The 27,726-nt window shown below is 39.8% G+C and overlaps 2 protein-coding genes across 5 annotated transcripts in view; one reads left to right on the top strand and one right to left on the bottom strand.

Annotated features, from left to right (window-relative positions):
* INPP5F (inositol polyphosphate-5-phosphatase F) overlaps positions 1–19,630 on the top strand; it is a 100,442-nt gene extending 80,812 nt beyond the window's left edge. For both annotated transcript variants that reach the window (XM_019940121.3, XM_019940120.3), the window contains 5 exons: positions 5,478–5,549; positions 6,528–6,601; positions 7,018–7,146; positions 7,740–7,827; positions 9,615–19,630. In XM_019940121.3, the coding sequence (XP_019795680.1) occupies positions 5,478–5,549; positions 6,528–6,601; positions 7,018–7,146; positions 7,740–7,827; positions 9,615–10,770 (1,519 nt within the window). In that variant the 3' untranslated portion in view covers positions 10,771–19,630. The remainder of the gene's footprint in view (positions 1–5,477; positions 5,550–6,527; positions 6,602–7,017; positions 7,147–7,739; positions 7,828–9,614) is intronic.
* MCMBP (minichromosome maintenance complex binding protein) overlaps positions 12,608–27,726 on the bottom strand; it is a 68,038-nt gene continuing 52,919 nt past the window's right edge. For 2 of the 3 annotated variants that reach the window (XM_019940123.3, XM_019940124.3), the window contains exons 12-16: positions 24,235–24,400; positions 23,160–23,293; positions 22,058–22,222; positions 14,910–14,998; positions 12,608–14,515 (exon numbers count right to left, since the gene is read on the bottom strand). In XM_019940123.3, the coding sequence (XP_019795682.1) occupies positions 14,389–14,515; positions 14,910–14,998; positions 22,058–22,222; positions 23,160–23,293; positions 24,235–24,400 (681 nt within the window). In that variant the 3' untranslated portion in view covers positions 12,608–14,388. The remainder of the gene's footprint in view (positions 14,516–14,909; positions 14,999–22,057; positions 22,223–23,159; positions 23,294–24,234; positions 24,401–27,726) is intronic. The other variant, XM_073793893.1, reaches the window with a different exon arrangement.

The following is a 27,726-nucleotide window of genomic DNA, read 5'->3' as shown; positions in this document are numbered from 1 at the left end:
ATACTTAACGTTCTTTTTTAAACAAAAAGCATCCAGTTTCAAGTGGTTCTTTAAAATATCAACTGAATGGCAGGATCCAAATTTATCCACCAGACTGAATGCTTGCTTTCAGGCTAAAATCTAAAATTATAATTTTCAATATTATGAATCAGAAACACTTCAGAAAATTCTAGACCAAGCTCTGAGAATAAAAGGCTTTATTTAGATTTTATTTTACATTTCATATGTTTTTAATAAAAGGGGCATAAAATAAGCTTGAAAGAACAATAGGATGCAAGGTAGTATACATATATTAAAATGAGCGAAAGGCAACATTGACTGTAGGTTCAGAGGGAAACCTTCCATGACTTTAATTCCATGGATTATTTCACTTTGATAGTTAGTATTATATGTATGGATGCAATTTTTGGACTCTTAAAAGATGAGGTTTTCCTCACACACAACTTAGCAGAAAATTTCTGTGCTCTTATAAGCCATTTGGTAAAAAATTTTTATTCATGTACGTTAGTTGTTGTTTTTAAAATAGCAGTCCAACATAATGCAGCATGAAACAAACAAAAACTCCCAAAAGGTAGTACTTTTAATTCCCATTCAGAAATAACTGCAGGTATCACATCTGCATTTTGCTTGAATTTTAACTTTGCACTTCACTTTTTTGAAGGTGTCATGATTGTCAATATCATTTTCCTTAGATCAAGTGTTTTTTTTTTTTTAATTTATTTTTATTTTTGGCTGCGTTGGGTCTTCGTTGCTGCGTGCAGGCTTTCCTCTAGTTCTAGCGAGTGGGGGCTACTCTTCATTGCGGTGTGCAGGCTTCTCATTGGGTGGCTTCTCTTGTTGTAGAGCGTGGGCTCTAGGCACGCGGGCTTCAGTAGTTGTGCCTCACGGGCTCTAGAGCGCAGGCTCAGCAGTTGCAGCGCACGGACTTAGTTGCTTTGGGGCATGTGGGATCTTCCCGGACCAGGGCTCGAACCCGTGTGCCCTGCATTGGCAGGCGGATTCTTAACCACTGCACCACCAGGGAAGTCCCAAGAACTGTCCTTCTTATTAGAGATACTTTGTGGTTATCATCCTTTCTAACACTGCTAAGATTTCTTTAAATTTGCTACTGGTATTTATCTTCATTTGCAAGGCGTAAAGATTTTCCAGATGGTGGATAGTTTTCCCTTTCTCTTGAAGAGAGATGTTTGGAAACCTGCTCTTTGGCTCTCTGAGTTTGCTATAGAGCTTTTGTACAGTCCGTCTACTGAGCCAGGGATGTGGACCCAGAACAGGCAGCCCCTGGTGGAGGACAGCAAGAGGTAGCTCTGGGAATGGCTTTGGGGGCTTAGGTCCCCAGACAGCCAGCGGTGAGTTCAGCCCCTTGAGCTTGGAGGCTTCAGCAGTCAGCACCTGTCTGCCTCAGGCTGTGTGTGTGGTTTTTAAAAACACCTTTATCAAGATGTTATTCATATAGCATACAATTTGCCCATTTAAAGCGTACAATTCAGTGGCTTTTAGAATATTCACAGAGTTGTGCAACCATCACTTTGGTCAGTTTTAGAACATTTTTATCACCACAAAGAGAATCCGCATACTCTATCCCCACCCTCACTCCCTAAGCAACCACTAATCTATTGATACTTCTATCTCTCTGGACTCGTGTATTCTGGACACTTTATATAAATGTAATCATGTAATATGTAGCCTTTGTGACTGGCTTCATTCACTTAGCATAATATTTTCATGGCTCACGGGCGTTGTGGCCTGTATCAGAACTTCATTCCTTTTTATGGCTGAATAGTATTTCATTGTATGGATAGACCGCATTTTGTTTATTCACTCTTCCTTTGGGCATTTATGTTTCCACCTTCTGGCTATTCTGTTGTAAATAGTGATGCTGTGAAACTCACGTACAAGTTTTTGTTTGCGCACCTGTTTTTCTTTTGGGTGTATACCTAGGAGGGGAAAGTGCCAGGCCACATATAATTCAATGCGTAACTTCTGAGAAACCACCAAACTATTTTCCACAGTGGCTGCACCATTTTACATTCCAACCAGTGATGTAGGAGGGTTCCAGTTTTTCCATGTCCTCACCAATACTTGTTTTCCATGGTTTTTTATCGTAGTCATCCTAGGGGGTGTAAAGGAGTATCACATTGTGGTTTTGATTTGTATTTCCCTAGTGACACATGATGTTGAGCATTTTTTTTTCTTGTGCTTGGCGGGCATTTGTTTGTCTTCCTTAGAAAAATGTCTGTTCAAATCCTTTGCTCATTTAAAAAATTGGGTTGTGTGTCTTCTTGTTGAATTGGGCTACATGTTTTTGTAAATAAAGTTTTACAGGAACCAGGGCTGAGATTAGGGTGAGGCAAGTGAGACAGGGTTGTACAGGTTGCAGGGTCAGATCCTATCTTTATTTGAAATGTTGATGTTTTATCATGTTTGCATTAATTTTGATTTTTTTAAAAATATTGCACTAAAAACTTACCTTGATGGCTGAGTTTTTTGGCATCCCCTTAGATTTTGCGCCAGGGACCAGTGCCTCACTCACTTCACTGCAATCACCGCCCTGTTTAAATACCTGGTAGAAAAAGTTACAAATGCTCCGTCCCGCGCAGCTCAGCAAGAATGGCTGCCGTTCCCTTTTTCTTTACCTCGCAGCACCCCAGCAGGAACTGTCCAGCACAGCTTTGTGCCGTTTGTTTGGTTTGTGCCCTCCTTCGTGCTTACCCGGTGCCCACCCCCGGCCCCGAGCCTTTTTCTGTTAAACACTGAGCACAGCTCAGTTTGTTCCCCGCGGACAGCCCCTGGCGCATACAGATCAGACCTCTCGGGCCGTTCTGTGTCCTTTCCCTTCCAAGCGGCCGCAGCGGCTGCAAGGAAAGCTGACTTGAATGACAGCCGGTAAGCGCCGGCTGGCGCGCTGCGGCCGGGGGAGGAATCTTTAATGTGACGGGAAATCGGCGGTACCGTCCAGGTGCCCTTCAGCATCAGCACAAAGCCAACTCTTTATTTTGTCCCACTCGGACTCACTTTTTCTTACACCGAGAGCACATGACCACTTGTACCCGCGTTAGTGGACTAGTGAGGTGCGCTGCAGCCCGCCCGCTAGCAGCCCTCCGACCAGCAAAGATGGCCCTTCGCAAAGGCGTGCGTGCGCTCTCACGGGAGCCGGGCTGGGGGACCATAGCCCGCGGCCACCTCGGTACCCCTCTCCGCCGGCCCGGGAACCCTCCCTGCTCGCGGCGAGGGCGGTGCCGGACCAGCCGCGCCTGCGCACTAGGCGCGCGCCGCGGCGGAGGCGGGCAGCGGAAGCGGGCTGAGGTTCTGGGCGTGACCCCGGCACGGCCGCGCTGCAGTTGCCGCAGTCAGCGCAGTCGCTGCAGGTGGTAGTTCTGCTGCCAGCGGCTCTGACTGAGCTTCGGCTCGTGGACGGACGGACGGACTGACGGGATGCCGCGCTCCCACCGGCCTCCTCCGACCGCCCAGCGGCAGGCGAACGCCACGGGCAGTGCCGCCGGCAACGCCGCCGAGCCCAAGCCCGAAGGCGGCAGCCTGGCGATGACTTTCAAAATTGTTCTCCTTTTTGCAGGACTTATGGTTAAAGTTCCCGTGGGGTTGTATTTTTCCTGTAAATTACTGCTTTTCCAAAGCCTCCTGTTAATGTCGCCTGATGACAGTGGCTTTTACGCGACCATTGTCGCGGTGGTGGGGCTGCATGTGGTGCTGGCGGTGGTCGTGTTCTTCGTGTGGAAGGAGGGGATGCCTGACTGGTGGGAAGAGAAAAGCGAGTAGTGCAGCGCCGCTTCCCAGCTGCAGGCGCGGGGGCGGGGAGCCCTGAAACGGGGTTTCTTGTTTTTCTTGTCCGTGTTTAAAAAAAAAAAAAATGTGTGTTTTCTGTTTTCTGGTTTTTTTTCTGTTTAAGTGGGGCGGAGGGTGGCGGGGAGGGAAATTAAGTATTTACTGCATCTTATACATCGATAAAAATGCGGGGGGGGGGGCTGACATTTTTCTCGACTGTCATGTGCCAAGTGCTTTTCGTCCGGACAGGATGCTTTTGACGGAGATCATGTTTGACCGATGTACATATTAGTGTCAAAATAGAAACTAAGATATAGTAGAGTTAGAATTTATTTCATATTACAGTACGTGTCGTGACGTAATTTTTATGGCTTGGCTCAAGCGACAATTTTAAGAGTGCACGTAAGTACCAATGCGCACAACTAAATTACGTTTTACGTCATTAGTCTGTGTTCTCAGTGAGCCTCTGCCAGAATCATAGAATTTGTGGTTTTTTCTTTACCGTTGGTTGGTTATTGCTCATATTTTGGATCAGTCTGTGTATTCATTGGGTTCTGGCTTCTGACCTAATCAGTTGTATTTTGGGGGCATATTTTTGGTGAAAATTGAGGTCAGTTTGTTATTTTAGATTAAGACTGTTAGAGTTAACGATGCACCAACGTGCTGCCGAGGTAAAATCCTGCACTGGAAGATCTTGGTAAAGTTCTCTGCAGTACCTGTTAAAGAGTGACCTCATTCTTAGCAGGTTATGTACGTGACTTAAACTCCATCTACAAGTGATTTTTTCTCCCTCCTGTTTTCCATTTGTTTTTCAGTAGCATTTGGTAAGTCTTTGCAAATAGCTATGAAATTCTAAGGTAGAAATATCCACTCCAACAGTGGAATTTTGAGAAACAGTATAAGAGGCGTGGATTAATTTCACCTTTTGATTGGAAATGCTGTTTTAATAGATGACAGTTTGAGTTCGGATTCTGCCCGTGTTATCTGTTGACTATGTGTAGATTTTATGTGTTGACCTTTTTAAAAAAATTAGTATTTGGTTTAATGGTTAATCCCTTATTCTGATACTTGATTTTAGAGTGGAAATAAAATATGGCAAAATGGACTTAGAATAAAGAAATGTTTACTCATTCCTTAAAAGCTGAGTAAATCTGTAGTAAGAAAAATGCAAAGTAGTTTGGGCTGGGTTCCATTTTTGCACATAAACACTACATTTATGTAAAGTTCTTTCAAAGGATGCATTCCACATGAGTGTAAAAATACCCTAAATGTGCAGTGTCATTTTGAAGGTTAGGTCATGTGAGATGATCTAGACAATCTCTTTTCTCAGCCTCACATTTTCCTTTCTTTCCAACCCTGACCCCCTCTACCATCATCCAGTCCCCCGCCCCCATTATCCCATTTCCCCTGAGCGCACTCTCCTTGGCTACCTCTCTGAGAAGGGACCTCTTCTCAGCTCCAGTCCTTTCCTTCACCTACCCCACCTTCCTAAGCTGGGTTCTTGGTTTTTCGGATTTTTAAAATTTCCAGATGGACAGATTGTATATATTTAACTGAAGAAGTAGGACTCGTTGATTACTTGATTTTTTCCCCCACCCCAGCCCCTCCAATCTTTTATCATAAGTGGATCTGCTGTAGAAAAAAAAGGTAAATGAAAACAAAAATATTTAATTCCCTGTGTCATGTTTGTTTAGCCTCATTGATGCTACTCACAGAGATGTGGATGTGCTGTTACTGCTTTCTAACTCTGCCTACTACGTGGCCTAGTAAGTTGCTTATTGATTTAAAGCTTTTACTTTTTTTTTTTAATGCGAGTAAATTTCCTTTTTAGAATTTGTAACACAAAAAAGTTAAGAATCTAGTTTTATGTATTTTAAGAAATTTCACTGAACCCCTTTACCTTACATAATTGTTACATCACTCTGACTTCAGTTTGAAAGTGCTTTATAATCAGTGTGTTTATATAAGTGTTCTTTTAGTATTATTTCCTATAGGTCTCAAGTTTTGATGTATTCCACATATTTTTATTGTGAATGACCGTATAGCATTGTTTATTACTATACCTTAGTTAAATGTTTCCCCATTGTTAGGCATTAAAATACTCCCATCTTTTTTGCTATTATGAATGATACAGCTGTCTATGTGCAGGTAATTGTGTGTGTGTGCACATGCACTTCTCTGATTATAAGGGTATGATGAATTATATGACTTTTGTGCCTTATTGCAAGATTGATCTCCGGAAAGACTACCAGTTAACAATGCCACTAGCAGAAATACAAGTACTTCCTCATAGCCTTACCAGAATTGAGGTTTATTTTTTTCAAATACATATATATTTACTTTCTTTTTGGCCTTGTGTGAACTGTCATTGGCCCAGGTGCCTATTGGCACTGATCATATGGATTTCTCATTCTTGATTTTGGATATCAGATTTATCTGCTGTATCAGGAATACATAGCTTCAGTATATGTATGTGTTTCTCTCTCCTTTTAGGTTAAGTTTTAGGTTTGTTTTCTTTTAGTGTAAGATGTATAAACTGATTTTCCTTTAGCTGTTGAACTATATATTTATGTGTGTGTGTATATATATATAAATATTAGTGTCAAAATAGAAACTAATTTACCCCAGAATGTATTGTGCTGTGGAAGATTTTAACTGCATAGTAGTTGCTGTTATACCTCAGCTGACAAGCCAAATATGCTTTTGATTTTAATCCTCTTCTTACTCTCTTTCCCTTTGTCTAGTTATGATGATGAAGTTGACAAAGTAAACCAGTATCAACGACTAAGTCTAGAAGATCTGGAAAAAATTGAAATAGGTAAATTTTAACATACTAACCAAGTCATAGAAAGCAAATATTGTTTCTTCTAAGAATGGGTCATTATTTAAGCACATGGTATAACATCTTATTAGAATCAGAAGGGGATAGTCTAAGTAGTACATTTCTTAGGATTCCCTTCTGATTTTGAGAGATTAGTGATGGATATAGTCTAATAATAACTATATTTCTTTCATTACTTGCCTTGTGAAGATTAACCCTGGGATCGAGACAGTTTAAATATTTGAGACTGAAGAATTTTTATTTATAATCTCATGAAACCAAATCATAAGCATGTGCTCTCATTTAGATTATGAAGAAAAATGCTAAATAATTGATGAATGTCAGTCTTCTGAAGATACAGAAGAAAATGAATGTTATGTGAAAGATTTACATGTATTCATTTGGGTCTTTAGGTCCTGAACCCACTCTTTTTGGTAAGGCAAAGTTCTCCTGCATGCGACTGCACTACAGATATAAAGAAGCAAGTGGCTATTTCCACACCTTGAGAGCTGTAATGCGCAATCCAGAAGAGGATGGAAAAGGTAATGGAGAGAGATGAAAGTATTCAGTGATAACTTTTTCTCTGCTTTTATAAGCCCAAGTGGACTTGGGGACTGTACATCCCCAGTACCAACTGAATGATCCAGGCAAACAGCTTTGTGATTTGAGATCTTGAAATAGCAGCTTTGTTCCCAGCAATGCAGGGACATTATTTGAACTGATGATGTAGTCTGGGGCAAGGGAATCTATTATGGGAATTCTCAGTGTGTTTGGCCTTATGGGTGTCATGGCTTTTCCTACCACATACGCCTCTCATGGATAGTAGTCAGAAACAACACCTGTCTTGTTCACGGCTGTTGTCTCAGCATCTAGCAGTGTTTGGACCGATGAGGGTTTCAGAATAAACTTTTAATTCCAATTGATTTGGTTATTTTGTTCTTTAGTCTTCTGTTGAAATTTTACAACATTTTGAATTAGTGAGGGGCGTGATGAACAAATAGCATTTTTCTGTAAATTATAACAAATAAACTTGTATCTAATTACAAGACTACAAATTTCATTTGGAGTTCTGAGAACTGCTAATTTTTAAATATGTTTTTGGAGAAACTGGCAAGCAACTATATTTGGGTTTCAGATACCCTTCAGTGCATTGCAGAGATGCTGCAGATCACCAAGCAAGCCATGGGATTAGATGTGCCTATAATAGAGAAAAAGCTTGAGAGGTAAGTATACTACTTTGGATAGTAATGTCTTTATTCTTCAGAGAAGATTAAAGTTTTACTTCTTTTAAAGTATTTGCAAAAGGGAGAGAAATCACATTATGATACTGTGTCGGTATTTAGAGGGATCAGAAAGTAATAATTACTTTCGTGGATCAGAAAGTAATAATTTTGTTTAAATTATGGCCATGGGACTTCCCTGGCGATCCAGTGGTTAAGAAAGACTCCGTGCCTCCACTGCAAGGGGCCACTGGTTTGATCCCTGGTCAGGGAACTAAGATCCTGGATGCCGCTCGGCGTGGCCAAAATAGTAATAATAATAAATAAAATAAATTATGGCCACAAGTGATACATTTTGAAACGCTTAAATATACTCTTAAGAGAGGGAACATTCAAATTTAAATAACTTTTTAGAGAAAATAACCAGCCAGTATGTTTTAAACACTAGGTTTTTGAATTTTGGAAAAGAATGCCTGTAAACAGATTATTTTACATTTAAAATCTGTGGGTTTTCCATCTAATGAGCAGGTTTTAAAGTCCACATTCCACTAGAAAAGAGTCATTTGGTCATCTAGAGGAAAACTGTCTTGTGTTAGAAATAATTATTTCAGTGGTTCCTTTTTTTTTAATTGAATGAGATTATTTAAATTTTATAGAATCTATAAAGAGCTACTATAAAGTAGCTCTTTAACGTCATAATTTTTATGAAATATTCTCATGACCAGTGATCTTGCATGACCAAGTGTGGAACCAGTGTACTAAGACGTGTGGTAAATAGCACTGACTTTTTTCTTTATAGCAGCCATGAGGGATGCCAGAGAAGAAAACACTAAGTGCAGTTATGTTAAATGTCCCAAGTCTTCTAAAATAAATCCAGGTAGCCCACAGGAAACATAAGGAAACGGCGTTCTTTCCCCTCCCCGCTCTGCCTGAATTCAGCAGAATTGGAATGTGTAGACACCTTAGTTAAGATGCTGTAGACACCTGTCTATAGTTAGTGTTGCCTTTGCTGGTGGTTTAGATTGCTGATGTGGTGGATCTGTGCTGCCCCCATTTGTAGTCAGTCACCACATATGGCTGTGGAGCCTTTGAAATGGGACTAGTCTAAATTTTGGGTGTGGGGTTTTTCTGGAAACATTTATTCTCAGAATAGTGCAAAAGCAGAGGTTGAGGCTACTGTTAGGAGGCTTCCCTCCCCTCCTCCATTACCTCCCTCTCCTCCCCGAATGCCCAAGAACTCAACATAATTCATCTAATTACTGTGAAGCGCTTCATTAAGTAGGATTAAAATATTGCAGATGTAGTGTTTCCACAGGGTGGTTCTTCGGTGCACCAGGTGGCCTGCTTGAGAAAGATGATAGCACATGTGGGAGATGTCTGTGGCCTGATGGCTGAACTTGGGGTTAAAGTCACACAGCTGGGCCACCCATTCCATTCGGTGCCTGGGGGTGACTCGTCAATGTCACTTACAAAGGCTTCTGCTGCCCCTGTTGTAAAATATAAAATACTGTGCATTGGCTGTTCCAAAGACTTAGTTTAAGAAAGATTAAAATATCTGATTAATCATCTTTTAATACTGATTATATGTTGAAATGATATTTTGTATATAAAATTGTCTATAGCTCACATATTTGTATTGGATATTAATGTTCTTGCATCAAGTCCAAGGGGTTATCTGGGTTTATCATTTAGCAGTGTACTGAATTGGGGCCATTTTAAATAAGAGTTTTCACTTACATTAATAATTGGCCTCCATGGGGAAATTAACTTTTTTCTTTTCTAATTTGTAGGAAGAGCAGCAAACCTCATGAAGACATCATTGGCATCAGATCTCAAAATCAAGGCTCTTTGGCCCAGGGAAAAAAATTTTTAATGAGCAAATTTTCATCTCTAAACCAAAAAGTGAAACAGACCAAATCCAATGTAAATATTGGCAATCTACGAAAGCTAGGAAACTTTACAAAACCTGAAATGAAAGTTAACTTTCTAAAACCAAACTTAAAAGTAAACCTTTGGAAATCAGATAGTAGTCTTGAAACCATGGAAAACACTAGCGTGGTGGATAGTAAAGCCCAGGCAGAGTCAGATGGGGAAATGTCTTCAGATAATGACTCATACCACTCTGATGAATTCCTTACAAATTCCAAGTCTGATGAAGACAGGCAGCTAGCTAACTCTTTAGAGAATGTAGGGCCAGTAGACTATGTTCTTCCTAGTTGTGGTATTATTGCTTCAGTACCTCAATTAGGCAGTCGATCCCAGTCTATGAGCAGCACTGATATTAGCGTTCATGTTCCTTCAGAGGTTACTCTTGCTCATGAAAGTGGGCCTGGAAAAGGCTGTGAGTCTTCTCAGAAGAAAAGTCCTTCTGCTGACAACATACACACATTGACTGGCTTTGCCAAGCCCGTGGATATTTATTGCCACAGATTTGTTCACGATGCACAAAACAAAATGAGCCAGCTGTCAGAAACCAGGTCTGTTTCTCAGCAGGCTAGTGAGGAAGGAAATCACGTGACCAATCAAGTTTCTAACGAAGACACTCAATTTGAATCAGCGGAACAGATACCTTCTCGACCATCTCAGTTAGATGTGTCTTTTTCTGCAGCAGGCCCACAGCTTTTGTCAGTTGAACCAGTGCATTCGGTTGTATCTCAAAAGACCCCCGGCTCCGAATCTGGCACACTTGAACTCGAGAGAGGGCTTCACGTAACTCCTTCTCCTTCAGAGAGCTGTAGCAGCAGAGCAGTCTCTCCCTTTGCAAAGATTCGAAGTTCCATGGTCCAGGTTGCTACTATTACCCAAGCTGGATTAACCCAGGGGATAAGCTTTGCAGTGGCAAAGGTTCAGAAGAGCCCTGCAGAACCTGAAGGAGTTAATGAAGTCCAGCAGAATGAACTTAAAAATATGTTTACTCAATGCCAGACACGAATAATTCAGATTTAGTTTTTAGCCACACAGAATCCTGTGGCTTTTATTTAATCCAAAAAAAAAAGGTGTCATATAACCTGTACTGTCTTTGAATCTAGGGATCACAAATTCTAATTATGTTTATTTTGGAAAGGTTTTAAAAGGAGACTGAACCTGAGCAGATTTCCAAATTTGAGAGCTAGGACAGTGGAAGTGCATCATCCTAGAATGTAGACCTAAGTAGCTTATACACTACAGAGCAGTTTGTCTCTTTAAAAGTAATTCAGGAATAGATTACTTTGGGATGTAATAACCTGAACATTTTTTGGAGTTGGGTGGGTGGGGAGAATGTATGAAGTAGACACAAAGGGTGGACATGGATCCATTTAGGTGATTAGCATTTTTCGTAACTTGTTTTTCTGTTTGTCAGTTCATTTCTGTGTGTTTCCTCTACAAGGTAAATACTTAGTTTTTAGTGACTTCAAAGTGTTACTAGTATGGCAAAGCATTTTAATATAAAAACTGTTGGTTTAAGTTTTTAATGGCTTAACCATTCCCTATAAAGAGTTAATTGAGGGCTAATGGCGTTACAGTCAAGAAATGAATGCCCATTTGATGTTAATTTTCCCCACATTCTACTTAAATTTAAAATACTGCTACCTTGTACACTCGAAAGTCTAGGAGCATTAAGACTTGTCAGTCATAAAACCTGAGCTGTCAGATGTGAACACCAGCACCTATTAATTTTGCTCTCTTTTCAGAAATGTTAAGAACGTATACATATTGGATACTGGTAATGTTTGAAAGAAGTCTTTCAAGTTGTAATTTTTTGCAGGGGGCAGTCCATAACATCCTGTGTAGTCGAGCACAACTACTGAAAGTTTAATCTGAAGCACAACTGTGCTAAAACTTTAGGTTTTATGACTGTAACCTTGACCACATGGAACCGGGGCCTTGTGTGTAAGCCTATACAGTAAGAAAGTTGCACACCTTATTCCAAACAAGTACTGGTTTGTCTGATATCTTTAGAGCCTTACTCTGTTGAAATGATTCTCAGCTAAACATTATGTCTGTTGTAACTTTGATATTTCCACTTTTGTTATTTATTAGTGCTATCTTTTTTGAAGTGTCAGATGTCGTGACTATTTAAAATAAAATATCATCATAATTTAAAGTGACAATGTCTATGAGAATTCCTTGAATAATATTTTGAAGATAAAGGTTTGATATTTTATGTCAGACTAAAGAATTTGGAAACAAGGTAAGTTTGCCATAACTGAACACTTGGTCCCAGCCTTTCCTAATACTTTACTCTTTTGAAGTGTTTGTTTTCATGACTTTAAAAATGATGAAATGGATCCCAAACCATCAAATTTTAAAAACCAAACATCGAAACTGAATGCTTTTTTCTCTTACCACCTTTTCTTGAAACTATTAGATGTCCTACAACATGAAAGAAAATAAAGTCAAGGTCAGGTGATAAAAGTATGTGTTTTTAAGCTCCAAAGAAATTAGTTCCAAAGAGATTTTTGAAAACTAAAATTAAGGAATTAAAATCAAGTTAATTAAAATTAATTTTAAAACTAAAATTAAAACTAAAATTTAATCTCAATCAAGGTGATAATATATAGATGTCTGTTCAGTTTCCCGGTGCTTCAAATAGGATTAACATTGCATTAGAACAACAAACTTCACTGTCCAAGGAGAAAAGGATTTCTGAAGCCCAGAGTACTAATCTCTTACCTGAATGGGACTTCAGAGGGAGGACGCCGTGCTGCACCACCTCTCATACTGAAGTTTACGTCTGGTAATGGTTTTCCACACAGAAGATCACATGGGGTGAGTCTCATAATTCATGAAAAACAGCCCAAAGTACTAGTAATTTAGGAAGTTTTATTTATTTGAAAGGGTTTTCCTTTCAGGGGAACTTCTCTGTAAGACCAAGCAAATTATGTACTTCTCTTTGGTAAATTACAATTCACACTGGCACAATAAACACACAGTAACTCATCTACTCTGTTGAATTTTATTCCCACAAATCCAGTTGAGCCTTTGTTTTATTTCTAAAAGTTTAAGGAAGGTCTAGTCTACCAGTTATAAAAATGAAAACCAGTTAGAATTCTAAATATAAACAGATTATTTACATTAGTTTATAAAAATAGATTTGCGTTTAGGAAAAGTTAAACAACTAGTAATTTTCACTTCAGTTCATGAGGCATAATAAACTCCTCCATTTTCAAGGCTGACCCTGTTTTCTTGGTTAGCAATGTCACTTTAGGCCTTGGGGGCCAGGGGGGTGCAGAATTTAAGTAATCATTTAACTGATTTCTAATGTTTCCGACTAAGTTACTAAGAGAAACTAATCTTTATATATAACCAGTGATAGCTTAAAAGTAGTGTTCTAACCTTTTCAAAGATTCTTGATGCCACTTATACTACTATACTGTATCAATTCGCTTTCTAGCTATGGATAATATTTTTATTCCTTTGAAAATTTGTACTAAAACTGTAATTTGTCTGGGGAAAACCTACCTACATACAGTTTTATCAGGGCATTCCTGGACTAGCAGATAATATTAGTTCATCTAATACATCTGGAACTAATTGATAAATTTATATAAAAAGTGCAAAATCCAATGTAATCACAGCAACTAAATGACATTTATTAAGGAAAAGAATTAAAAACCATTTTTTTCTAAAGAAGGCATTTTCTAAAAAGTTAAATAAATTTTGTCCTCTTCCTATTTGGGCAAAACAACTTCACAGGGCAGACAGCATTCCCTTAAGCGAGTCCATAAAACAGTGGTTCCCAAATGCACTGGAGTGAAATGAGAAAAATAAGGACAATGTAGTGTTTTTTCAAAAAGCTACATTTATTCCATTTAAAGGACTATCTCTTGTTCTGAGATTGTCCTTTCATGAAGGAAAAAAGAGTGATAATACAGTGACTTCTTTCAGATTACTTGGCAAAATAAATTGGCAACTCTGTCAATCCTGACAATTTTTAGAAGTATTACTGGTCCATGAAACCCAAAACGTCTGGGAACCACTGCCATTTAAAGACTTGTTTTGCATGTTGTTAACAACTGTTAAATGGAAAAAAGCTGTGGTCAGATGTCTGGGAGATAATATTATAGAATTTCACATGATCATGTGAATTATGGCAAGTATGCTCCATTCCCCAAACTTGGACCACTGTACACATTCACACCCACTGTTCATTGGAAAGACATAAAAATATGAAGTGAACAATTCCTCTGACTTTGGAATTGCAACCATTTTCTTCAAATGATGTTGATGTTAGCATTTCAACAGAGTCTGGCCTATGACTTAGCTGAAGCTACGGAAACTAAGGAAATGGTATAATCAGCAACATTATCAATATTAAACTTTTAATATCAAATACAATTTTGTACATTACTAATTTATATAATTATAAAACAAACTTCAAAAGCTCCGTAAAATCAGTAAGGAAAAAGCCCTTACTGAATATTATATAAACTTTAGATGTTACCAGGTGTGATTTCAGGAAAAGACATTGGTTTTTTCTTTTGATACAAATTATCTACAAAACAGTGTGGTATAAATGATATTTGAATTTTACAATAATGTGGCTACAATTCGCCCATTACTCTTTCATAGATGTCAGTACCTTCAAAGTTCATTTCCATTCACACATTTCTGCTGTTGAAGCCTGGTTCTTCTTAAAGACTCTAGCTGCTTTGCTCTTAGCCATCGTTCTCTTGACAGTGTTGTCTGACCAGCACTGAGAGACAGAAACCTGGTTTGAAATACAGAAACAAATTTAAGTCTAGACCTAGAATAATGACTATTTTTTTTTTAAGACCTACTGGTTTGTAAGTTTTTTTTAATACTGTTGTGGGAGACAAGACCATCTGGTAACTACAGAGCTCAACAACCAAGTTAGACTTCTACAAAGGAACACTTTGTCATATTTGGAGGGTGATTCCCTCTTTGAAGTGTGGAGAACAGGGAGCATGCCTGGTCCACTGAGGTGATCCCTGGCCACTGATTCCCTCTCAATGAGTCATTCCACAAGGGATTTTTAGAAGGAAGAAGTTCATTTCCATTTTTCTAAGTCTGCCTCAGTTACCCTAAGTAAGCAGATTTATCTACAGCTCAATGAAAAGGCAATCGTGGACATGTACACTCACCGAGCTACAATGAGCAACTGGTGGAGATCATCGGCAGTGATGCTCTGAGGATCGTTCTTGCGCATCTCCACAAAATCATCTTCAACTGCCTTTATCAAACAGTAAATGAACTTTAAAATTATTCCTTATGAGGAAACGACATTTGCATTTTGTAGGGAAAAGGAAGGTAACATGGTGCCTTGCCTGATGTGAAAATGAGGAAGTCACCCTGCATCTTAGACAAATGAGGTAATAATATGGGTAAAAGGACTGAAAACCAAACTTTACACATAAGTTATACCACTGAGGAAAGTACTCTAAACAAAGTAACAAAACTCAAGATTCATTTGAGAACACCAGGCAAACAGATAAAAGCCAGCAACGTGCATAGCAAACATGATGCCTTTAAACACAGGGAAGAGAGACGTCAGCAAAAATTGCCAAGTAAGGACCTCTGAAGATCCTCACCACCATTAAAGGGAACAAGAACACAGGCAAAAATGATCAAAATCAGCTTCTTCAAAACTCTACACATTAACCAGATGCTTGAAACAATTCGGGGAGCATTTTTTCAAGAAAGATAGGAAGAACAGTGAGCTTTGAGGCATTTAAATTTGCCCTATTCCTCTACCCACCTCCAAGCAGCCCTGAAAACAGCCAGCCTGGCAACCACTGGAGAGGGCTGTGGGGCTGGAGCTGTCAAAGCACCATTCCCAGAGAACTGTTATTATTTGACTGTCTGGTAGTTCCCAGGAAGAATCCATTTGCAAGCCTGTCTTTATTTAACCTGACTTGGCACTTGCCCACTGTGAGTAGCCTATTCCCCCAGAGAGTTTATCAAAAGCAATCAGAAGCAACTACTGATCATCTTAGCCATCCCAGACATTGGGTAACAGCTGGGGCAAACAGCAGGCTAGCCAAAACCATTAAAAAGAAAATCTAGGGAATGAGAGAGATTGGTTCAGACGGTGGAGTAGATGGACATGTGCTCACTCCCTCTTGCGAGAACACCTGAATCACAACTAACTGCTGAACAATCATCGACAGGAAGACACTGGCACTCACCAAAAAAGATACCCCACATCCAAAGACAAAGGAGAAGCCACAGTGAGACGGCAGGAGGGGTGCAATCACAATAAAATCAAATCCCATAACCACTGGGTGGGTGACTCACAAACTGGAGAACAATTATACCACAGAAGTCCACCCACTGGAGTGAAGGTTCTGAGGCCCATGTCAGGCTTCCCAACCTGGGGGTTCAGGAATGGGAGGAGGAATTCCCAGAGAATCAGACTTTGAAGTCTAGAGGGGTTTGATTGCAGGACTTCGACAGGACTGGGAGAAACAGACTCCACTCTGGGGGGGAACACACAAAGTAGTGTGTGCATCAGGACCCAGGGGTAAGGAGCAGTGACCCCAGGGGAGACTGAACCAGACCTACCTGCTAGTGTTGGAGGGTCCTGTGCAGAGGCGGGGGGTGGCTGTGGCTCACCGTGAGGACAAGGACACTGGCAGCAGAAGTTCTGCGAAGTACTCCTTGGTGTGAGCCCTCCCAGAGTCTGCCATTAGCGCCACCAAAGAGCCCAGGTAGGCTCCAGTGCTGGGTCGCTTCAGGCCAACCAACCAACAGGGACGGAACCCAGCCCCACCCATCAACAGACAAGCAGATTAAACTTTTACTGAGCTCTGCCCACCAGAGCAACAGCCAGCTCTACCCACCACCAGTCCCTCCCATATGGAAACTTGCACAAGCCTCTTCGACAGCCTCATCCACCAGAGGGCAGACAGAAGAAGCAAGAAGAACTACAATCCTGCAGCCTGTGGAACAAAAACCACATTCACAGAAAAATGGACAAGATGAAAAGGCAGAGGGCTACGTACCAGATGAAGGAAAAAGATAAAACCCCAGAAAAACAACTAAATGAAGCGGAGACAGGCAATGCTGCAGAAAAAGAATTCAGAATAATGACAGTAAAGATGATCGAGGACCTCAAAAAAAATGGAGGAAAGATCGAGAAGATGCAAGAAGTGTTTAACAAAGACCTAGAAGAGTTAACAAACAAGCAGAGATGAACAATACGATAACTGAAATGAAAAACACACTAGAAGGAATCAATAGCAGAATAACTGAGGCAGAAGAACGGATAAGTGACCTGGAAGACAGAATGGCGGAAATCACTGCTGCGGAACAGAATAAAAAAAAAGAATGAAAAGAAATGAAGACAGCCTAAGAGACTTCTGGGACAACATTAAATGCAAAAACATTCGCATTATAGGGCATAGAGGGACCCTACCTCAATATAGTGGGCATAGAGGGACCCTACCTCAATATAATAAAGGCCATATATGACAAACCCACAGCAAACATCATTCTCAATGGTGAAAAACGGAAAGCATTTCCTCTAAGATCAGAAACAAGACAAGGATGTCCACTCTCACCACTATCATTCAACATAGTTTTGGAAGTCCTAGCCACGGCAATCAGAGAAGAAAAAGAAATAAAAGAAATACAAATTGATAAAGAAGAAGTAAAAGTGTCACTGTTTGCAGATGACATGATACTATACATAGAGAATCTTAAAGATGCCAGCAGGAAACTACTAGAGCTAATCAATGAATTTAGTAAAGTTGCAGGACACAAAATTAATGCACAGAAATCTCTTGCATTCCTATACACTAATGATGAAAAATCTGAAAAAGAAATTAAGGAAACCACTGCAACAAAAAGAATAAAATACCTAGGAATAAACCTACCTACAGAGACAAAAGACCTGTATGCAGAAAACTACAAAACACTGCTGAAAGAAATTAAAGATGCTACCAACAGATGGAGAGATATACCATGTTCTTGGATTGGAAGAATCAATGTTGTGAAGATGACTATAGTACCCAAAGCCATCTACAGATTCAGTGCAATCCCTATCAAATTACCAATGACATTTTTTACAGAACTAGAGAAAAAAATCTTAAAAGTTGCATGGAGACACAAAAGACCCCGAATAGCCAAAGCAGTCTTGAGGGAAAAAAAACAGAGCTGGAGGAATCAGACTCCCTGACTTCAGACTATACTACAAAGCTACAGTAATCAAGACAATACAGTACTGGCACAAAAATAGAAGCATAGATCAATGGAACAGGATAGAAAGCCCAGAGACAAACCCACACACCTATGGTCAACTAATCTATGATAAAGGAGGCAAGGAGATACAATGGAGAAAAGACAGTCTCTTCAATAAGTGGTGCTGGGAAAACTGGACAGCTACATGTAAAAGAATGAAATTAGAACACTCCCTAATACCATACACAAAAATAAACTCAAAATGGATAAAAGACCTAAATCTAAGACTGGACACCATAAAACTCTTAGAGGAAAACATAGGAAGAACACTCTTTGACATAAATCACAGCAAGATCTTTTCTCATCCACCTCCTAGAGTAATGGAAGTAAAAACAAAAATAAACAAATGGGACCTAATGAAACTTAAAAGCTTTTGCACAGCAAAGGAAACTACAAACAAGACGAAAAGACAACCCTCAGAATGGGAGAAAATATTTGCAAACAAATCAACAGACAATGGATTAATCTCCAAAATATATAAACAGCTCATGCAGCTCAATATTAAAAAAACAAACCACCCAATCCAGAAATGGGCAGACGACCTAAACAGACATTTCTCCAAAGAAGACATACAGATGGCCAAGAAGCACATAAAAAGCTGCTCAACATCACTAATTATTAGGGAAATGCAAATCAAAACTACAATGAGGTATCACCTCACACCAGTCAGAATGGGCATCATCAGAAAATCTACAAAGAAAAATGCTGGAGAGGGTGTGTAAAATAGGGAACCCTCTTGCACTGTTGGTGGGAATGCAAACTGATACAGCCAATATGGAGAACAGTATGGAGGTTCCTTAAAAAACTAAAAATAGAATTACCATATGACCCAGCAATCCCACGACTGGGCATATACCCAGAGAAAACCACAATTCAAAAAGACAAATGCACCCCAGTGTTGACTGCAGCACTATTTACAATAGCCAGGACATGGAAGCAACCTAAATGCCAATCCACAGACGAATGGATAAAGATGTGGTACATGTATACAATGGAATATTACTCAGCCATAAAAAGGACATAAATTGGGGCATCTGTAGAGACGTGGATGCATCTAGAGACTGTCATACAGAGTGAAGTAAGTCAGAAAGAGAAAAACAAATATTGTACATTAACGCATATATGTGGAACCTAGAAAATGGTACAGATGAACCGGTTTGCAGGGCAGAAATTGAGACACAGAAGTAGAGAACAGACGTATGGACACCAAGGGGGGAAAGTGGTGGGGTTGTGGTGTGATGAACTGGGAGATTGGGATTGACATATATATACTAATATATATAAAATGGATAACTAATAAGAACCTGCTATATAGGGCTTCCCTGGTGGCACAGTGGTTGAGAGTCGGCCTGCCGATGCAGGGGACATGGGTTCATGCCCTGGTCCGGGAAGATCCCACATGCCGCGGAGCGGCTGGGCCTGTGAGCCATGGCCGCTGAGCCTGCGCAGCCAGAGCCTGTGCTCCGCAACGGGAGAGGCCACAACAGTGAGAGGCCCGCGTAACACACACACACAAAAAAAACAAAGAACCTGCTGTATAAAAAAAAAAAAATTCAAAAGTCACTGTGGGAAAAAAAAACAACAACCAAACCAAAAAGAAAAAAAAAGAGAAAATCTGGGGAATGACATATCCTTAAGGGGATCTGGAGGGGGAGGAATACACATATATATGTATATATACATATACACACATATGCATATATATGTATATATACATATACACACACATATATATTCTTTTATACACATATACATATACACACCCACACACACAAATATGTGTGTGTGTGGGTGTGTATATCTATCCCCAACCACCAGGAATTTAGAAGGTCACATGCATGCCCAGGGCTGGGCACATGCTCAGAAGATCTGAGCCTGAGTAGGCAGGCCATAAGCTCTCACCACTGAACAACCTTGAGGCTCTGTGCAAGTAGAAGGCAAAGGCTAGGGGGCAGCTGTAAACTGCATGGCTGAGTGTTAAAGGATTGCTCCAACATGGATACAGAGTCCCTTAGCTTAGACTGGGAGACTGCTTCCAGGCATCTAAGGAAATTAAATTTCTATCCAATCACTGCCCACTGAGCTAACTGAGCCAAGACTTCAGTGCCCACATACAACTAAGAATACAGACTTTTAAAAATCAGTTCAGAAAAGTCACTAAACAACAAAGAGCAACAACAACAAAACCCTGGGGGGGCAGGTGGGGAGGGGGCAGAATCTGCCAGAGCAGAGTTGCCAAATTACATTATTTACAACACCTGGTTTGGGCTTCCCTGGTGGCGCAGTGGTTAAGAATCCGCCTGCCAATGCAGGGAACATGGGTTCGAGCCCTGGTCCGGGAAGATCCCCCATGCCGCGGAGCAACTAAGCCTGTGCGCCACAACTACTGAGCCTGTGTTCTAGAGCCCGCGAGCCACAACTACTGAAGCCCGCGCGCCTAGAGCCCGTGCTCTGCAACAAGAGAACCCACCCAATGAGAAGCTTGTGCGCCACAACGAAGAGTAGCCCCCACTTGCCTCAACTAGAGAAAAGCCTGCACGCAGCAATAAAGACCCAACGCAGCCAAAGATAAATAACTAGATTAAAAAAATAAATCATCTATAAAAAAGCTGGTTTTCAATACAAAAAGTAGGAGAAATACAAAGAGACAAGAATGTGTAGCCCCCTTCATTGGGAAATAAGGCCTTGAGGAAACTTAAATATTGGAATTACTACACAAAGACTTTAAATTAGCTATTTTAAATATATTCAAAGAACTAAAGGAAACCATGAATAAAGAACTTTAAGTATGAGAATGATGTCTCACCAAATAGAAAATACCAGTAAAGCGATAGGAATTATTTAAAAAGCAAACAGAAATTCTGAAGTTGAAAAATACAGCTTAAATTAAAAATTCGCTTGAAAGGCAGAAGAAAGATTCAGCAAATCTGTAGACAGGCTGACCAAAATTATCTGGTCTGTGGAACAGAAAGCAAAAAGAATGAGGAAAACTGAACAGAGCCTCAAAGACCTGTGGGACACCATCAAATGTACCACATACATACATGGGAGTGCCACAGAGGAGAAAGGGGCAGAAAAAAACTTAAAGAAATAATGGTCAAAAACTTACCAAATGTCTTGAAAACTCCCCCCAAATGTGCATTAATCTGCACATCCAAGAAGCTCAATAAATTGCAAGTAGGATAAACTCAAAGAGATCCATATGTAGACACATTACAGCTAAACTGTCAAAAGCCAAAGAGAGAATCTTGAAAGGACAAGAGAAAAATGACTCATTGTGTACAAAGAACCCTCACTGGAAACTGACTTCTCCTCAGAAAATCCACTAGGCAGTTGGAGGACTTAAAAGTGCTGAAAGAACAAGCCTATGAACCAAGAATTCTACATCCAGCAATATTAGTCTCCAAAAATTAAGGAGAAATTAAGACATTCCCAGGTAAGCAAAAACTGAGAATGTGTCACAAGCAGAGCTCCCCCATAAAAAATACTGAGAAATACGAAAGAGAGTTCTCCAGGCTCAAGTGAAAGTAACTCGGATCCACGTGAAGATCACTGGTAAAGGTAACTACACAGGTAAATATAAAAGGTAGTATAAATGTCTTTAAAGACAACTGCATAAAGCAATAATTACAAATGTGTTGACAGACGTATCAGTGTATAAAGACGTAATGTGAATGATAATAAAGCACAAAGGAGCGGGAGAAGGAATGGAAGTATAAAGGAGCAAAGTTTTTGCATACTATTGTGCTTAAACTGGCATAATCCTAAATTAATCCCAGATTATCATAGTTAAGATGTTAGTGTAGCTCCCAGGGCAACTACTAAAGAAAAAAAATATGTCATAAAAGAAAAGACATGGAAATTAAAATTGTACACTAGAAATATCTATTTCAAACACAAGAAGACAATAATGGAGGACTAGAGGAACAAAAAAGACATATGACACAGAAAACAAATAGCAAGATTACCTTACCAGTAATTACAATAAATGTAAATTGATTAAATATCCCAATTCAACACAGGGAAATCCTTTGTTTTAACCCAAACACACCTTGGTTATTTCATCAGATATGCTATAATCCAGGAACCTCAAAAGGGTCAGGTAAATGCGGAATTTATTCAGCACGGAAGGCAGCACCGCAGAGAGAAGGCTGTTCATGTACTCCTCCATGTTTGGTGGAATTAGCTGTGGCTGTAAGTGGATCTGGCAGTCTGCCTAAAATGAGAAACAGTACACATCATTTTCCAAGTTCCTAAATCAACCTAGAGTTTCAGGGGGATGCATTATCTCTATCAGCCCCTAAGGGAATTAAATACAATTCATTATTAGGGGGAGGTCACTTTTTAATATTAATTTCTATGCACTGTAACTCAGCAATAATTACAGAAGTTAGCCTTTTCTTGGTTACTTACGTTTCCTCAATGGTATCAGTAAACATATAAAAAGATAGTGAATCTCTAAAAAGCAGCTAATTAAAATGTTATAGATGTTTCCTTAATCATGGAACATGTACTCTATTTCTTACTGAACTGCATTTCTAGAAACCACATATAGCAAATCACACTTTCCCACAGAAATTTACCACTGGGCCATTTCATTCTCATTCACAGGCAGTTCCTCATATATCAAGGGTGAACATCATTATACAGAGCAACTGTACGCCTTTTCAACAACTGGGCATACTTCTCATCATTAATGACTCAGACGTAAAAGCTCTCTTCATTAGTCACTGATGATTCACCAGAGCATTTCATGATAAAGCATAGAAATAATTACCAGGTGATTAGGAACATTTTAAAAGGAACTCTAAAATATTTCTCACGTAGGATTGGCAGAAAACAATGGAACAGAGGCAGCAAGAACAAAGGTCTGGATGTTAATCAGGCAATTTACAGACAGTTTCTACTTTCTCTCCCTACATGTGGGAGTTTTCTGCTGCCAAGAGTTTTCTTTGCTTGTCTTGTGATTTTCTTTACAGATACAAAGTTTTCATCCCAGAGAACAAAATAAGCAGTTCCCTCATTAATAATCGGCAGCCACAACTCTGAAACAAGTTTAACTTATTAATAATAAGCAGTACCAAGAAACAAAGCAAAAATATAGATATCTTTCCAATATAACCTCCGTCCATTTAAAAATGACCCTTCATTACCGGCAGGAGTGATCTCCCCTCCGAAGTAATAAAAACATTAATATTGCAGGGGAATTCCATCTGGTGGTAGCTGAAGTCATAATCCACCTTCTGCCAAGTTATTAGGTTGCTCAGGGCAGTCACATTATGAACACCTACAAAAACAAGGGAATAATTTTTCAGTAACTTGATTTTAATCACCTAACCAAATTAGTTTTGCTGACATTAATAATAAGACATGAGATTTCTACTGCTTTAAAAAAAAGTATATGAGGCACTGTTCAATCTTCTAAATGGTCATTAATTAATAGGCTTCACAGATAATATCTGTCAAGCTACACAAACGTACTTCTGGAGCCAAGATTCCTCCCCCACCCACCCCAAATCTAATACCAAGCATCTGGTGTGCAATTAGATATAAAATAGTTCCCGATAAAAGTATGATTATTTTGTATGTGGCATCTTCACAGGGCTAAAATAATCTGGTAGAACCAAAATTATTTTTATACAGAGATAAAGTTACTGAATTTTACTGAATTTATACTCACCTTTGCCTTAATTCTACCCAGTCTACACTATTTTTTCTATTTTTACCTCTTGAACTTACACCAGCGAAGTGTCTTAATTCTCATTTGAGCATAGATAAAGCAATCTGCTTTCTTGTAATTTTATAACATGTTCCATAACTGAGGTTAGTGCAAGCCATCTGATCTACTAAATATTTTTTCAGAGATTCTTTGAAAAAAAATTTTTAAATCACATTGGCTGGTAGAAAATGTTTTATTAGATCTTTTCTACAACTTTTCTTTTGAGGTAATATAGGACTAAAGGCAAAACCTCCTCCCTTTTCAGCCTTTAAAAAGCTACCTGCTACTTGGTGTATTATCATACTATTTTCAAACTATCACAAAACATAGTTGATGTACACAACTTATTTGTTAATGATATATGCTTTAACCAAATTCACAGAGCAAGCCTTTGTCTTAAGTACTTGTGAAGTGTGAATTTGTCTTTGTTCAGTTATTCCTTAGAAGATCATTACCACGCCTGGCTTTGCTGGGAGTTAGAAATGGAAGGACAACGTCCGTGCACACACCTGGCGTGTCCAGCTGCCCCTGTTCCAGGAGAGTTTCATCAATTACAAGAGAAGTATTGCTGGGCAGCTGGAGGAGCCCGCTGACCAAGCGATTGGATGTGTAGTCTTTGTGGGGAATGAATTTCAAGTGGTTCATGTTCGCTATAGTCATCTGCAGATGAAAAGACTGCAAAGAGAAATTTTTTTAATGATCAAGGAACTAAGTTTCCCTCTTTTAAGAAAACATATATTTGGAGTTAAACACTACATTTTATAATGGAAAGAAAGAGCTTATTATTTCTAAGGGAGTAAGCAGTCTCATGGTTTCTTGAGCTCTTAGAAACAAAAATTTCTCCATCATAAGAATTTCTGATTCTATGAGCTGCTTTATTTTCAGCTGTCTTGTTCAGTATTCTTGAAGAATACTTTTTATTTTACCAGTGAACCAGAAACAAATGATAGACAACTGATATATATATCAAATATTCAGAGGCTTAACTTCTTTAACTGACCACAGGCTAACAAAACAGAAAATAAAATGTTTATTTACACATCAAGACAGAGAGAGAAAAGCTTAATTTTCCTCTGTGCTCCCTGAATTAAAATCATATTCATCAGTAAAGGCAAACATAGAGTAGAAGTAGGAAATCATCCATATACAAATACGATATCTAAATCAGTAATCGTGAGAGGAGAGGACAAACACCAAACTATATTGCCCAAGGTGATCTACAAATTCAATGCAATCCCTATCAAATTACCAATGGCGTTTTTTGTTTTTGTTTTTGTTTTTTTTGCGGTACACAGGCCTCTCACTGTTGTGGCCTCTCCCGTTGCGGAGCACAGGCTCCGGACGCGCAGGCTCAGCGGCCATGGCTCACGGGCCCTAGCCACTCCACGGCATGTGGGATCTTCCCAGACCGGAGCACGAACTGAACCTGTGTCCCCTGCATCGGCAGGCAGACTCTCAACCCACTGCGCCACCAGGGAAGCCCCCAATGGCGTTTTCTATAGAACTAGAAAAAAAAATTTTTAATTTGTATGGAAACACAAAAGACCCCAAATAGCCAAAGCAATCTTGAGAAAGAAAAACGGAGCTGGAGGAATCAGGCTCCCTGACTTCAGAGTATACTACAAAGCTACAGTCATCAAAACAGTATGGTACTAGCACAAAACAAAAATATAGATCAATGGAACAGAACAGAAAGCCCAGAAATAAACCCACACACATATGGTCAATTAATCTACAACAAAGGAGGCAAGAATATACCATGAAGAAATGACAGTCTCTTCAATAAGTGTTGCTGGGAAAACTGGACAGCCACATGTAAAAGAATGAATTAGAACAGTCTCTAACACCATATAAAAAAATAAACTCAGAATGGATTAAAGACCTAAATGTAAGACTGGATACCATAAAACTCCTAGAGGAAAACATAGGCAGAGCACTCTGACATAAATGGCAGCAATATCTTTTTGGATCTATCTCCTAGAGTAATGGAAATAAAAACAAAAACAAACAAATGGGACCTAATTAAACTTAAAAGCTTTTGCACAACAAAGGAAACCATAAACTAAATGAAAAGAAAACCTACAGAATGGGAGAAAATATTTGCAAATTATGCAACTGACAAGGGCTTAATTTCCAAAATATACAAACAGCTCATACAGCTCAGTATCAAAATAACAAACCCGGGCTTCCCTGGTGGCACAGTGGTTGAGAGTCTGCCTGCCGATGCAGGGGACGCGGGTTCGTGCCCCGATTCGGGAGGATCCCACGTACTGCGGAGCGGCTGGGCCCGTGGGCCATGGCCGCTGAGCCTGCGCGTCTGGAGCCTGTGCTCCGCAGCGGGAGAGGCCACAACAGTGAGAGGCCCGCATATCGCAAAAAACACAAAACAAAACAAAACAAAATAACAAACCCAATCAAAAAGTGGGCATAGGGCTTCCCTGGTGGCACAGTGGTTGAGTGTCCGTCTGCCGATGCAGGGGACACGGGTTCGTGCCCCAGTCCGGGAGGATCCCACATGCCATGGAGCGGCTGGGCCCGTGAGCCATGGCCGCTGAGCCTGCGTGTCCGGAGGCTGTGCTCCACAATGGGAGAGGCCACAACAGTGAGAGGCCCGCGCACTGCCAAAAAAAAAAAAAAAAAAGTGGGCACAGACCTAAGTAGGCATTTCTCCAGAGATGACATACACATGGCCAAAAGGCCCATGAAAAGATGCTCAACATTGCTATTAGAGAAATGCAGATCAAAACTACGAGATATCACTCACACTGGTCAGAATGGCCATCATCAAAAAGTCTACAAATAATAAATGCTGGAGAGGGTGTGGAGAAAAGGGAACCCTCCTACACTGTTGGTGGGAATGTAAGTTGGTGCAGCCTCTATGGAAAACAGTATGGAGTTTCCTCAGAAAACTAAAAATAGAATTACCAAAGGATCCAGCAATCCCACTCCTGGGCATACAAACAAAACTCTAAACCAAAAAGATACACGCACCCCTTTGTTCATAGCAGCACTATTCACAATAGCCAAGACATGGAAACAACCTAAATGTCCATCAACAGATGAATGGATAAAGAAGATGTGGTACATATATACAATGGAATACTCAGCCATAAAATCCAATGAAATAATGGCATTTGCAGCAACATGGATGGATCTAGAGATTATCATACTAAGTAAAGTAAGCCAGACAGAGAAAGACAAATATCGTATGATATCACTTACATGTGGAATCTTAAAAAAAAAAAAAAAAAAAAGATACAAATGAACTTATATACAAAACAGAAATAGACCCACAGACACAGAAAACAAACTTATGGTTACCAAAGGGGAAAGGGCTGAGGGGTGGGGGGATAAATTAGGAGTTTGGGATTAACATAATACACTACTGCATATAAAACAGATAACCAACAGGGACCTACTATACAGCACAGGGACGTATACTCAATATTCTGTAATAACCTATACGAGAAAAGAATCTGAGAAAAAAATAGATATATATGTGTAACTGAATCACTCTGCTGTACACCTGAAACTAACACAACACTGTAAATCAACTGTACTTCAACTTTTAAAAAATCTGTGAATCACTATATTGTGTACACCTGTAACTTATATATCAACTATACTTCCATTTTAAAAATTTTTAATAAATTTTGAAAATAAAATAAAACTATATTCATTCAGCACAGACAGCTGCAGACCTCTAAACAAACTGCTCCAAGGAGGCCTGAGGTGTGGAGGACTCCACACTGTCAGCAGCGCTGTGGGTCTCGGAACCTGCTCTACCCGGGAGAGCCACCTCCTCACCCAGTCTCAGCAGCAGAAAATCAGTTAAGTCCACCTGCACCTCCCTCCGTCTTCCTGAGCCCACCACCCAGTGCCCTCTGCACCCTGCATTGTACTCCAATCTAAGATCACTCTGGACCATAAAGAATTATGTGTGGTACGGGTGGAGACTAGGGTGGGGAAGGATGTCAAGGAAGAGAGAAGATGTATTTTCA

Source organism: Tursiops truncatus, chromosome 16 (genome assembly GCF_011762595.2).
Source record: "Tursiops truncatus isolate mTurTru1 chromosome 16, mTurTru1.mat.Y, whole genome shotgun sequence".
Lineage (NCBI taxonomy): Eukaryota > Metazoa > Chordata > Mammalia > Artiodactyla > Delphinidae > Tursiops > Tursiops truncatus.
Note: the sequence above shows the minus strand (reverse complement) of the source record. Positions and strands in the feature narration are given on the sequence as shown.